General features: G+C 45.7%; 1 protein-coding gene across 1 annotated transcript in view; it reads left to right on the plus strand.

The window, feature by feature from the left end:
• The window catches only part of HDC (histidine decarboxylase), a 22,076-nt gene extending 8,942 nt beyond the window's left edge, over positions 1-13,134 (plus strand). Inside the window, exons 5-12 of the mRNA XM_010839503.1 lie at positions 1,828-1,962; positions 2,191-2,334; positions 3,181-3,247; positions 4,082-4,244; positions 4,337-4,427; positions 8,299-8,397; positions 11,837-11,938; positions 12,072-13,134. Of these exons, the coding sequence (XP_010837805.1) occupies positions 1,828-1,962; positions 2,191-2,334; positions 3,181-3,247; positions 4,082-4,244; positions 4,337-4,427; positions 8,299-8,397; positions 11,837-11,938; positions 12,072-12,806 (1,536 nt within the window). The 3' untranslated portion in view covers positions 12,807-13,134. The remainder of the gene's footprint in view (positions 1-1,827; positions 1,963-2,190; positions 2,335-3,180; positions 3,248-4,081; positions 4,245-4,336; positions 4,428-8,298; positions 8,398-11,836; positions 11,939-12,071) is intronic.
• The last annotated feature ends 900 nt before the right edge of the window (positions 13,135-14,034 follow it).

Consider the following 14,034-nt stretch of genomic DNA (forward strand, 5'->3'; position numbering starts at 1 on the left):
GTGAATTCATCTATTAAATAAAAGTAGCTGTGCTGCCCTGAGGTGAGAACTGGGATGTTTCCTGCACCCATTTGCTAGCTAAGTGACTCCCTCTCTCACTCTAGTCTTTTAAAATGATTATCTATTTATTTATAAGTTTTTGACTGCACTGGGTCTTTGTTGCTGCACATGGGCTTTCTCTAGTTGTGGCGCATGGAGGCTACTTTCTAGCTGTGGTGCTTGGGCTTCTCTTGTTGCAGCACACAGGTTCTCGGGTGTGCGGGCTTCAGCAGTTGTGGTACTTGGGCTCGGCAGTTGTGACACACGGGCTTAGTTGGAATCTTCCTGGACCAGGGATCAGACCTGTGTCCCCTGCATTGGTAGGTGGATTCTTAACCACTAGGACCACCAGGGAAGTCCCATCTCCTTCCAGTCTTGTACTAATTAAATCTGACCCTCACAAGAAAGACAAATTACTGCATGTTGTAGACCTTGTGGGTGTTAGCAGATAGTTACAGCTTCAGATATTATATCTGGAAGAACATGCTAAATGTCTGCTGGGCACGATCTTGCTTTTCATCTAATTATCTCAAGAATCCTGTAGGTAAATAGTGTCATTTAGACATCATCCCAGATGTTTGAAACCAGAGCACTGGAGCTCAGAGAGGTTAAAATTTTGCTCCAGATCATACAGCTGGTGAGTGGAAGAATGAGGCTTCAAACCCCAGGCCTGTCTAAATCCAAACAGTGCTTTCTCCTGTATCCATCAGCTCTATGAACTTGGTCTGGTCCTGTCATCTCCCTGAGCATCACTGTCCACATATGTAGACAGTGATCATATGATGCAGGTCAAGTGGGATGGCAGAAAGTTCTTTGTAAACTATGAATTGCTATATAGATAGAAGGTGGTATCATTATATTATTATTACTATTCTGCTGGCTTCCTTATTGTGGAGTAATTTTTAGCCACTGAATATCTTGTGGGATCTGGTCTATACCACTCTCTATGACACAGTCTGCCAGGCTTTTCAGCAGGGACCAATCAGTTGTAGGTCACCTGAAGATTTCAAGGAGCCAGGACACCGAAGTCTGAGCAAACGAATGACAAAGAACATCCAGATTCTTGGGAGGTTGCTGAGGTGGCCCCCAGGGTTCCCACAGTCATGGCCAGAGCAAAATCCTGCCTAATCTTTTTTGGATTATGGTGGTCCCCTCTGGGAGGCAGCGAAAGAGTCACTCTCCATTTTATAAACGGAAAGAGCTTTCTGGAGGGGCGATACTAGCTTAAGGTCACAAGAGCCATTGGCAGCAACACTGAGGCCCCAGTCCTCTCGCCCGTGGGCCAGGACCCTCCCTCTCTGGGATATCCCTGCGGAAACAAACTCCATTTCACACAATACTGGGTTAGCTAAAAAGTTTGAGTTTTTCCATAAGATGGTATGGGAAGATCCGAGCTTTTTGGCCAAAGATCTGAACTTTTTGGCCGAATGAATACATTAAAAGTTTTTTTTTTTTTTTTTAACACAGGGAACAAACATATCTATAAGCAGACATGTATCAAGCATTCTCTGGACATTCTCTTTTTGGTGCCTGTAGCCTATAAAGATGTTGTTGAAAATTGGAAAGTTATAGGAGAGGGAAGTGTCCCAGGAATGCATAAGAGGTTGTGAATGGAGATGGAGAACAGGCATGCGAGCTGGGGAGTGGGGGGAGGCAGCTCCTTAAGCAGGAGCTGTGTGTGTGCTTCCTCAAGAATAGCTATTACACACACACACACACACACACACCTATGAAGCTAGGGAATTTGTCAAGAGAATACATGGAGAAGCTACCCTTCTTCCACTGCAGAGCACAGTCAGCGAGTCCACCTTGATCGCCTTGCTGGCAGCAAGGAAGAACAAAATCCTGGAAATGAAAGCCTCTGAGCCTGAGGCGGATGAGTCCTTCCTGAACGCCCGGCTTGTGGCCTATGCCTCCGACCAGGTGAGTTGCCTTCAGGCTTGGCTTCTGGAGTCTTAATCCTTGAGTGATTTCCCTGTAGACAGAAGCTTGCTGGGTTCAGGGCTACTCAGGCCTGGGAGATTTTCCAAGGAACTGTGGGGTAAGACAATCGTCAGATACTGTATTTGCTTCCCTTTGTCTGGTTTCAGTGGTTTCTGGGAGTGCTCATTCCCGGACGACTCTGCTAACAGGTTTCCGTGGTCCTTCTAGGCCCACTCCTCGGTGGAAAAGGCTGGTCTGATTTCCCTGGTCAAGATGAAATTTCTGCCTGTGGATGAGAACTTCTCGCTCCGAGGGGAAGCTCTTCAGAAAGCCATCAAGGAGGACAGGGAAAGGGGCCTGGTGCCCATCTTTGTAAGTCAGACCACGTTCTCAGAACAGTAGGGTTGGAAGGGGAGGAAGGAATTTTGGCAGAATTCAGGTAAGTAACAGGCTGCAAACAAGAGCCAAAAGGTCCTCAAATACATTGTTTTACAAAGTATGAGTTGGTATGTTAGGAAATAAGTTGTGTGGGTCATAACCAGCACTAAAAGAAAAAAATAAGAAATAGAAAATATGAGAGTGCCTTCCTGTATTGAGAATATGCATTGTGTGGTAAGACTTTTATTTCAGATACACATGTTTGTATGTCCTAGGTGGCTCTCTAAAAGATATTTCTTACTGTTGTTGTTGTTCAGTTGCTAAGTTGTGTCCGACTTTCTGTGATCCCGTGGACTGCAGCACGCCAGGCTTCCCTGTCCTTCACTATCTCCCTGAGTTTGCTCAAGCTCATGTGCATTGAGTCGGTGATGCCATCCAAGCATCTCATCTTCTGTCGCCCTCTTCTCCTTCTGTCCTCCATCTTCCCCAGCATCAGGGTCTTTTCCAGTTAGTTAGCTCTACACATAAGTTGACCAAAGTATTGGAGCTTCAGCCTCAGTCCTTTCAATGAATATTCAGTGTTGATTTCCTTTAGGATTGACTAGTTTGATCTCCTTGTAGTCCAAGGGACTCTCAAGAGTCTTCTCCAGCACCACAATTTGAAAGCATCAGTTCTTCAGTGCATAATTTCTTACTGTGGGTCATGTTAAAACAGTGTGAAATACCCGCTGTTCCAGTCGGATGCATGGGGTAGATAATGTCTTTGATGAAATCTTTTTTCAGGCCGAATGTATCACACCAGCCTATCTTCCCATGTTAACTGCCTTTGTTTTCCCCCAGGTCTGTGCAACGCTGGGGACCACTGGGGTCTGTGCATTTGACTGCCTGTCAGAGCTGGGCCCCATCTGTAAGTGTCTGCCCCGTCTGGCTAGGAAGACAAGTGATGAGTTTTAACATGTTCCCTAGAATAAGAGCCTGAAGCCAGCTCAGTGGAATTCTCCTGTTCCTCCTTGGTCAAGGCACAGGGAGTGCGAGGAGTCACCAGAGGTCACGAGTGCCTTCTCCCAGGCAGCCAGGTCACCGCTTCTACAGTGGGAGACTGAGCTGACCTCCCTTGCATCCTATCCTGGAGGCAGCAGTGGGAGGTCCTCAGGTCTCTCACCCTCTCCCTTGTATGTTGAAATCTGCTTAAAGCAGGGTGTATCCAAAACACAGGGTAAATGAGGCATAGTGGAATATTTTCTAGTCTCAGCTAAGAAAATGAAAAGGGCAGGGCAGAGTAAACACCCGAGTGTGGGGAATAAGGGCAGAAGAGAAGCCCAAATGTGACTGTTCAGAATTCTCAAGTGAGAAGCCCACGAGGGAACAGAGCCCCTCCCTCTCTAATGTTTGTATTGGATGCATTAACCTTGTTCTCTGGGCCAGTGGTAAATTGGTTTCTGTTCCAGAAGGCTCTGAGTGGAGCCCAAGAGGATGTTGCCTGTCTGGTCGGTGAGAGGAAAGGCCAGGGTGAGGCTCGTAGGCTTTCCCCATAGGGGTGGCCCTGCCTCCCTGAGCCCCACTCCTTGCACTGACACCCTCCCCCTGTGCCCTCATGCCTCTGTGTCCCATTCCGCCCTGGGCATCCTTGTCCAGTCCTTCCCTCGCAGCCAGGCCAGGCGAAAGATGCCTTTTAGCTGACTGGCGACAACCAACGCCCACCCGCGCTGCCACCCCCAGCAGGTGACGTTTGCCTCCGCAGGTGCCCGTGAGGGGCTGTGGCTGCACACTGACGCTGCCTACGCAGGCACTGCCTTCCTGTGCCCCGAGTTCCGGGGCTTTCTGAAGGGCATCGAGTATGCCGATTCCTTCACCTTTAACCCTTCCAAGTGGATGATGGTGCACTTTGACTGCACCGGCTTCTGGTGAGTGTGGCAGCCGGGCCCCCAGCCTGTGGGAAGGCCTCGCTTGCTCCAGAGAGGCCTGAGCCCACTGATGCCCGTTTGGAACCCCACAGGGTCAAGGACAAGTACAAGCTGCAGCAGACCTTCAGCGTAGACCCCGTCTACCTCAGGCACGCTGACTCGGGCGTGGCCACCGACTTCATGGTGAGTCTGGACAGCCTGGCAGCCTCTAAGATGGAAAACTGGCTGCTTCTTATCCCCCAAGGCTCTCCTTCCCTCACATTCTGAGCCCATCCCACAGTATGACCGCTGTGTACCTTCAGATTCAAACCGTGCCTGAGCATACGGAATGAAACCCAGAAAACTTTATAAAAAACCCTAGAAAATCTGACCAACCTTTGAGGCAGTGTGCAAGTTTCCTAAGTATCTGTGGCATTTAAACATTCTCCCAGTTCCCTTCTGCCTCCGTCCTGGGTAATCTTTTCTGCTTACTCCCCAGCAGCAGAGCAGGGTGGAGAATTTCCACAGGCAGGAGAAGAGGGTCCTTGCTTACACCACTGTCCTCCTTTTGTCCCTGTCGAGGTGCTGTGGGAAGCTACACGATGGGGATGGGGCAACGGGTACCCTTCCGGAAGTTCTGGATGCCTCCAAGCATTCCTGCCTGCCCAATAGCTGCACCTCAGTCTCTTGATGCTGTCCACATTCTCAGTCTGTACTGTCTCTTGGGGAAATAACTTCTTCAGATTTACTTCTCAGTCTGAAGATGGGTCCTTCCTTTAATTATAGGGGAGACAGGGATGTAAGAGCTTCCCAGGTGGTGCTAGTGATAAAGAACCCCCCTGCCAATGCAGGAGACGTAAGAGATGTGGGTTCAATCCCTGGGTCTGGAGGATCCCCTGGAGGAGGACATGGAAACCCATTCCAGTTTTCTTGCCTGGAGAATCCCATGGACAGAGGAGCCTGGCGGGCTACAGTCCATGGGGTTGCAGAGTCGGACAGGACTCTTAGCAACTTAGCACACACACACCCAGTGATGTAAACTAGTAAATTACATATAACATAGCCAAAGCGAGGGATACTGAGATGAGCTGGCTCTGAGATTCCATACAAGCAGTGGGCTTTTGGGAAACTTAGTGAACCTCTCTCAGCCTTGACTTTCTCATCTGCAAAATGGGCATGGTGATACTGGTTTCATAGGGTATTGTGAGGCTGCAGTGGAAACATACATGTAGGTCACTTATTCCTGAAAATGTGGTACATGCTCCATAAATGGTAGGCATGACATTTCTAAAAGCTCTTCTTTTAAGCTGCAGAGATTTGTTGTATAGTAAAGAGATTAAGTATGTAGGTACCAAAGACAGATGACCTGTATTTGAATTCTGGCTTCTCCATTTATTAATTTGTGTGGACTTGGGCAAATGACTTAAACTATTTAGGTTTTCTCATCTATAAAATGAGGGTGAGGATTGAATGAATGAATTCAGAGAAGCACAGAGAGCAATGTCTGCTATCTGTGAGTCATTTTTTGCGAAGAGACGGTTCTGTCTTCTTGCCTTGGGCTGAAGCATCTAGCCCTTTTAGTCCTAAACTAATCACTCTATCATCTCTTGATTATATTGGTTACTATCCCTTGGACCAGTTCATATTTCTTTAGATTTTTTTTCAAAGCTTTTTGATTAGAATTTCTGACAATAAGCTTACAGTGGTCTGGGAGGACCCTCCAGAAGTTGATAAAAATAGAAGAATAATGGTTCTTTCATTGCTACTGCCCTGTGTATTGGGTTTTCAGTATTTTTTTTTTTAATAAAAAAATACAGCAGCCCAAGGGCCAGATATCTTTAGGGATAATTCTGGGTTTCTCTCGTGAGTATGATATGATGCCTATTTTCCTGTAAGTAAACTTGGATCATCATAACTTAAGAGCATTTTTTTACCTTGGCCCATTTTGGATTTTATTTACTTTTTGTGTTTTTGTTTTTTGTCCACAACCCTATCTCAGGATCTTCTTGTGGCTCATTCCCATCACTTTCGAGATTTTATAGTGCTCTGTCTCTTGCAGATCACTCATAAGAATGTTAAATTGAACTTTTCTTAGCACTGATCCAGGGAAATCTTACTATGAATATTTCTACAACCAGAAGGTGCTACTTTATTTTTTCCTCCCCCCACCTCTAATCTTATGGATTTTAATTTTCAAATCTTGAAGCAATTCCTAGAAACGTGAAGCTGCTGTCTGTTGTGATCCCAGGGGTCTTCACTGCTGCTCTGACTCATACCTCAAGCTCTTTTTCACTCAGGTGACTGAAACTTTAAATAAAAGCTCAGCCATTTGAAGATGAGCCAGAAATAGAGCAGCAACCTGGTAGAGAAGACTTGAGGACTTCATCCCTGGGACCCTGGAGCCACCTAAAATCAGGGCTAGATTCCTCTGACATCAGGAAGCTTCCTCTTCTCCCCACAGTTAGTGGAGAGGGCATTGTCTTGTCCTTGGCAGGGAGACTGGCAAAACCTTGATAGGACATAGAAAAGATTTGGTGATACCTTGAGTATCACCAAAGAAGAGCCATGTCCAAATTTCCTGTTCCAACAGAAAATGTCAGCTAGAATCACCCTCCTGGGTCAGCAAGGATTGATTTCAGAAGAGTGACAAGAGGAACAACTGGGGGATATGGACAGACTGTAAAGAAACCAAAGTGAAAATCATCTCTGTTTCTCATTTAATTTGCTGGTCAGTTATAATAGTCAATTGGCCATAGCCATCTGGAAAATTATATTTTTAGGAAAGACCACTATTATCCATTCAATAGTCTGCATCTGGAGTGTCCATCTAACTAAGGGTGGAGTTTACACTTTGCTTGTCACAGGGATTTTTGTCCTGTATCCAGGTTTTGATGCCCTCTGCTGGTAGAGAAAGTCCCCAAGCTGGTCGTCAACACTGGAGTGTTTTGCTTGGAAATCAAAGGCTTAGTACTCGATACAAACATTGTCCATCAACCAAGGGGTCATGTCCAAACTGTGCCTGAATCGGGAACTGGGGTGAAGGATGCAGATGTGCACAGTTTTGAGGATTAGGCCATTCTGTGAAGGACTAGATAAATATTTGATGGAACAAATATTTATTTTTAGTCAACAGAAATTGTGGCAAATCTTTCTGACACTTGAGGAGGAGGTCATTTGAACTCACAGTACTCAACAGGACAATTGCAAATATTTTCCAAACCCTTTGCTCTGTTTTCAGACCTTAGAGATTGGCGTAGAATTGGTTTGAACATTTTCAGCTCTTTGGTGCCCGCAACCTTGAACTTTAAGCTCTGTTGGACTTGGTCACCAGTAGCAAAGGGTCAATTTGAGTGTAACAGAGGCTGATGAGGAAAGGACAGTGATATTAAGCAATGATCATCTTGGTTCTAGGCAGAAATGCCGCTGTGATTGGTGGCTCCCATTTTATCATCTAAATAGCCAACATCTACTGACAGTTTCCTGTGAAGCTCTTCACCCTGGTTCTCTTCACACCGCTTCCCTGGAGGTGCTGCTCATTCCTGTCTCACGAGGAGCCAGTGAGGCAGCAGTGCCCGAGGGCACAGGCAGTAAGAGGCGGAGCTGGAGCAGAAACCCAGGTTTTCAAGACTCAAGCATCTGAGCTCTTGACCCCCACACTTTACATTGTTGTAATAGAAATAAAACTTTATTTTCTGGAATAGAAATAAAACTTTATCTTTTGCAATTCAAGTAACTTAGGTTCTTTATAGAGAAAGTTGTATTTCGCCCTATCTTGAATTTCAGCCTGGGGTGAAACGTTTAGCATTTAAAGCAAACGTCTTCTCCTTGGTTCAGGGTTATGGACTTGGCGTCCACCTGTGCTGCTCTTAGGGCCAACTTCATTAGGGTTTGGTCACATGATGAAGCGGCCTCTGGGTAACTTGCCTGGCTTCTTACCAACGGGCCCGGGAGTCATGGTGACAGCATGCATCCCTGGAGGGCTATGTGGGCAACTGATGATGAAGCCCAGGGTGGGTGTGTGGGAGCAGCGGGGGTCCCTGTCTTTAACCACGAGCATTGTGTTCCTTTGTTCTAGCACTGGCAGATCCCCTTGAGCCGACGCTTTCGCTCTATTAAACTCTGGTTCGTGATTCGGTCCTTTGGGGTGAAGAATCTTCAAGCGCATGTCAGACATGTATGTAGTGGGCAGATGTGGGTGGAGCCTGGGCTCTCTTTGTGGCCTCGTGGGGAGGAAGGCTGGTTTCTGCTTTGCAGACCTGCCCTAGGGACTTGTGATGTATGGTTCAGATGTCTGGGCCTGTTCCTGAACTCCTGGGACTTGATTATTCAGGGTGGCCATCTGTTTGTTAGCTAGAGGATCACTGAGCAGAACGTGACTCCAAGGGCTGTCTGGTGTCTGTCCTGCCCACCTGAGTGTCTCACCATCCCTTCTGCTACTATCGAGTGCCAGGTGGGCATGGCCCGAGAACCTGGTTTGCAGAGAAAGAAATAGAGAGTAAATCAAAGGGCGGCATGTGCCCAGGGTAGGAGCCTGTGTTTTAAATAATTACTTGCGTTGTCACAGCTGTCTGGAAATGTTAGTCACTCTCATGGTTATGCCAGAAACCTGGCTCTCCTGGCTTAGACATGTAGACCTACCGAGTCTGCATTATGTCAGTAAGTATTTACTGAAGGCATATTTGGTACAATTTATTTCAACTCAATTCAACAAAAAAATTATTGTGTTAGGAAAGAGACCCAGAGGTGACTGAGATAGGTACAGTCCCTCTGCCATTCTTTTTTCGTTTGTTTGTTTGTAAACCTTCATATTTATTAAACCTGCACATGTGATAAAATTGCACTGATCAAAATACACACAAGCACATACACAGGTGAGTATTGGTAACCCCCAATCTATAAAATTTGTAGATTGTGTCCATGTCAATATGCGGGTGGTGATACTGTAGTATAAATTTGCAGGCTGTCATCATTGTAATAAAATGAGTAAGAGAGCATGTGGTCTATGATTTCTTATAAGTACCTGTGAATTTATAACTACATAAAAATAAAAGTTTAAATGTATTCAGACCACATTTAAATTTTGTTGGTAAATTTCACAATGACAGTCTCACTGTGACACCTCTGTAGGGGCACTTCACAGGTAAGAACTGAGCCAGGGGGGTGCAGTGACTTGCAATCTGTATTATGTCTAAGATTTTTGTCAAGCAGCACTAGACAAAATGGCTAAGGCTGTGTCATATTCTTCCTGGAAGGGGTGGAACTTAACTAAGAATTTTTGTCAGCAGTGTTTTCCTCTCATTTTTATAAGTGCCCACGAGAAAGACCAGGTTGTTGAATAAAAGCAGCAGGCTTAATCCAAAAACGTCATCCTTTGTTCCTCTGTGTGTCTTCTCCTGTCCACCTTTCCTCTAGGGAATTCTTTCCTTCTTGAACAAATACAAAGCCCAATGAAATGGTTGAATCACTAAGGATGACTGGCTGGTAATTTTACGTTTGTTATTAACATCAAGGTGTTGGGGGTGCTTATCAATGAGCGGCTGTCACCCAGCCTGCTGAGGGACATGAGGCACTTTTGCTCTCTCTAGATTGACTTTCAGACTCAAGACTGAAATGTAGTTGCTAGGGGATGAGGTGGTGGAGGCTACAAATTGTCAGGAAAATGCTTTTGCTTCCAACTTAGGGCTGGATAGTGACCTGCAGGTGCTGGCCCACTCCCTCATGCTGCCTCTTCCCAGCTCAAAGTCCCTGATTCCCATCAGCTCCCCTTTTCCTGCACTGTGCCCAGCCTCTGGGGCCTGGCTTTCAAGGACCCAGTATTCAGCCTCTAAGCTCAGGCTTCTCCCGGCCCATTCCGGCTCCGTCCTCAGTGCGCCTCTGCACCTTCACCTGGGTTTCACCCTCCTGAACCACCCTCTCCTCTCCAAATGATGCCAGGAGATTAAGTTCCGCTTCTCCCAGGAGCTTCCCTCACTGTTCCACCTGCCGTCCTGTCTAGATTTGTACCTGAGATGTCTTACTCATGTAGATGTAAGAAAAATTTACACAGAAAGTTCTCAAAATTGGTAGGGCAAGATGGAAATGGGTTTGGAGGGAAGGAGGTACAGGGGGAAATGATGACAGAATTAGAAAGTAAATTGCAAAATTATAAAACAGCTAGAAAACACTTAGTGGAGTGCTTCCCTGAGAGAGAGTTTTAGGGCTTGACAATGAAAAGTGCTTAGGCAGAGATTGGAGATAATTTTAAACAGACCATGCCTTGGAGAGATAAAGTGATTCTGGATCAGGTATGTAGCAAATCAAAAAGATTCTTAGCTAAATCCTTTTGATTTCTCTTGAAATAGAGTAGCCAGTGTGAGAGTCAGGTAGTAGCAATTACTTAGCAAATAGTTTATTAAGATCCTTCTGGTTACCTGGGGAAGTTTTTAAAAATGAAAGGGCAAAAAAAAGGGGGGGGGGATAAGTTTTAGCCTTATTTAGTTAGTAATTCTAAGAAAAAAAAATAGGAAATTAAAAATGATAACTTCAGTAAAAGATCAATATGGTACAAAACTTTAAAATTATTTTATTGTGGTAAAATATAGATAACATAACCCTTAAACTTTAATCTTAAAAATTTTTTTTCTTTCTTTTTTAAAAAAAAATGTATTTTGTATTAGGGTAGAGCCGATTAACGATGGTAATAGTTTCAGGGGAATAGCAGAGGGACTCAGCCATATGTATACATGTTTCCATTCTCCCCTAAACTCCCCTCTCATCCTGGCTTCCATATAACATTGAGTAGAGACACCGCTAACCATTGTTACGTGCACAATTCAGTGGTATGAAGTACACTCACAAAGTGTGCAACTGTCATTACTATTTCCAGAACTTTCCCTTCATCCCCAGCAGAAACTCTGTACCCACTAAACAGGTTTAAAGCCCTCTCCATGAGGATAATAGGTAAAAATATATTCTTTGTGGAATGTCAGAAAAAAGAGGATAAAGGGCATTTGAGGTGAAAATGTTTGAGAGGTTAGGGGAAGATGGAGACTTAGGATATGGGGGCAGGGCTGTCACAGCCCGCATTGTGCCTTCATGTGCAGGAGAAACAGATGTTGTTTCCTCTGAGCATTTGCACTTGCAAGAGGCTCCTGGCTGGCATTGTAGAACGTGGGCTGCGTGTGGACCCTTGCCAGCCCCCTTGGCCAGTCTGGACGCTGAGACACCTGAAGCTGGTTTATAAGGGCACATTGCCTTAATGGCAAAGCAGGTGGCTTCTGGGAATTCCTTGGTGGTCCATGGTTAGCACTATGTACTTTCACTGCTGAGGGCCGGGGTTCAAACCTTGGTTGGGAAACTAGGGTCCTGCAAGCCTTCTCTTTCTGGGGGTGGTTGAAAGAGGGCCTTGAGACATGAGTTCTCAAAGTGGAGCTAATGTGACAAGAAATACAGAGCCACTGGAGGTTTCATAGCTTGGAACAAAATCAAATGGAGAAGAAAATCAGGCAGAAGTCACTTAGGTCTCTATGGTTCACAGGCGTGCCAGCTTTAAACCTGTTTAGCAGGGCGAAGTTTTATGCACAGTCTTCTCTTCCTGTTAATAATCTCAGTTCTCTTGATGTTCACAATTCTAGGGCACGGAAATGGCTAAGTATTTTGAATCTCTGGTCAGAAATGACCCTTTCTTTGAAATTCCTGCCAAGAGGCACCTTGGCCTGGTGGTTTTTCGTCTCAAGGTAATGCCATCTTCCGTCTCACGTGAAGGGTGTTATTTGGTGACTTTCAGCCTCTTGGAAATGTAAATACTGGGCTTCTGGGGATGCTTACTGGGAATAATGTGGTGTGCTCTTGTCTTTATCCTTCAAACAGGGTCCTAACTGCCTCACAGAAAGCGTGTTAAAGGAAATAGCTAAAGCTGGCCGTCTCTTCCTCATTCCAGCCACTATCCAGGACAAGTTGATCATCCGTTTCACTGTGACATCCCAGTTCACCACCAGGGATGACATCCTGAGAGACTGGAATCTCATTCAGGATGCTGCCACTCTCATCCTGAGTCAGCATTGTACTTCCCAACCCAGCCCTCAGGGAGCGAACCTCATCCTCCAAACCAGGGGCCCCAGAGCCTTGGCCAAGGAGATGTCCTTTCCCTCTGTCAACGGGGCAGGCGATGACCCAGCCCATTCCAGGAAGATCGTCAAGCAGCCTCCGCGTGTGGGAGCCAGTCCTGTGAGCCGGCATCTTGAAACCCTGCTGGACCCACTGGATGACTGCTTCTCTGAAGAGGCTCCAGACGTCACCGAGCACAAGCTGTCCTCCTTCCTGTTCAGTTATTTGTCTGTGCAGAACAAGAGGAAGGCAGTACGTTCCCTCAGTTGCAATAGCGTGCCTGTGAGTGCTCAAAAGCAACTGACCACTGAAGGCTCTGTGAAGAATGGCAGCTCCTCCCGGGTCAGAATCTTTTCTAGGTTCCCAGAAGAGGTGATGATGCTGAAGAAGAGTGCCTTCAAAAAACTAATCAAGTTCTACAGTGTCCCCAACTTTCCTGAATGCAGCTCTCAGTGTGGGCTACAGCTGCCCTGCTGCCCTCTGCAGGCAATGGTTTAGACCAGGGGGTTCAGCCTGGCTCCATAAATGTGTTTCAAGGAGTCTCCGAACCTCTTAAAATTGATTCTGAATTTATGTGCTTATGTGTTTGTGCATTTTTCTTGGGAAAAAGCCAATGATTTCTCATGAACCTCATAGAGGTTCATGACCTATGGTAGGATTCAAATAGAGAATTTAAGCCAGCATGGTCCAGAAGACTCCAGCAGGCTGGCTAGAGAGAAAGGGTCTAGGGTGGGGCATTGACGGGCAGCTTCTGTGGTTTAGCTTGTGACACTGAGACTTTCAAGTTTCATGAAACATAATGTAGAAATAAATTGTGCTTGTCTCTGAAAAAAATTATTCTGTGTCACTCAATTAACCACTGAAATACTTGTTTTTCTCTTTCCATTATGGTTTATTACAGGGTTTTGAATATAGTCCTCTGTGCTATACAGTAGGACAGGGAAGGATTTTGCTATTTTATCCATTCTAGATATAATAGTTTGTATCTGCTAATTCCAGATTCTCAATTCATCCCTCCACCCCTACTCCCTTCTTGACAACCACAAGTCTGTTGTCTCTGTCTGTGAATCTGTTTTCGTTGTGTAGATAAATTCATTTGTGCCATATTTTAGATTCCACATATAAGTGATATTATATGGTATTTGTCTTTCTATTTCTGACTTACTTCATTTAGTATGACAATGTCTAGTTGCATCCATGTTGCTGCAGATGATAGTATTTCATTCTTTTTTGTGGCTGAGTAGTATTCTGTTGTGTGTGTATATATGTGTGTGTGTGTGTAGACACACACACTGTATCTTCTTTATCCATTCATCTTTTGGTGGACATGTAGACTGTTTCTGGTTTTTGGCTATTGTAAATAGTGCTGCTATGAACATTGGGTTGTATGTATCTTTTTGAATTATAGTTTTATCCAAAGATATACCTGGGAGTGGGATTGCTGGGTCATACGGCAACTCTAGTTTTTTGAGGAACCTCCATACTGCTTTTCATACACCAATTTACATTACTTGGACATGGGGTTGATCCTCCAGGCTGCAGCCCCTGGCCTCGGGTGTGGGGTAGCTCCTCCCAGCCGCCGCCCCTGACCTCGAACGTGGGGTAGCTCCTCTCGGCTGCCGCCCCTGACCTCGGACTTGTGTAGCTCTTCTTGGCCGTTCCTGCGCTGTCGCAGCCTGGCACTCTCGGCTGCTGCCCCTGACCTCGGACGTGGGGTAACTCCTCT

The sequence above is a fragment of the Bison bison genome, unplaced genomic scaffold (assembly GCF_000754665.1).
Source record: "Bison bison bison isolate TAMUID 2011002044 unplaced genomic scaffold, Bison_UMD1.0 scf7180017864118, whole genome shotgun sequence".
In the NCBI taxonomy this organism is placed as follows: Eukaryota; Metazoa; Chordata; class Mammalia; order Artiodactyla; family Bovidae; genus Bison; species Bison bison.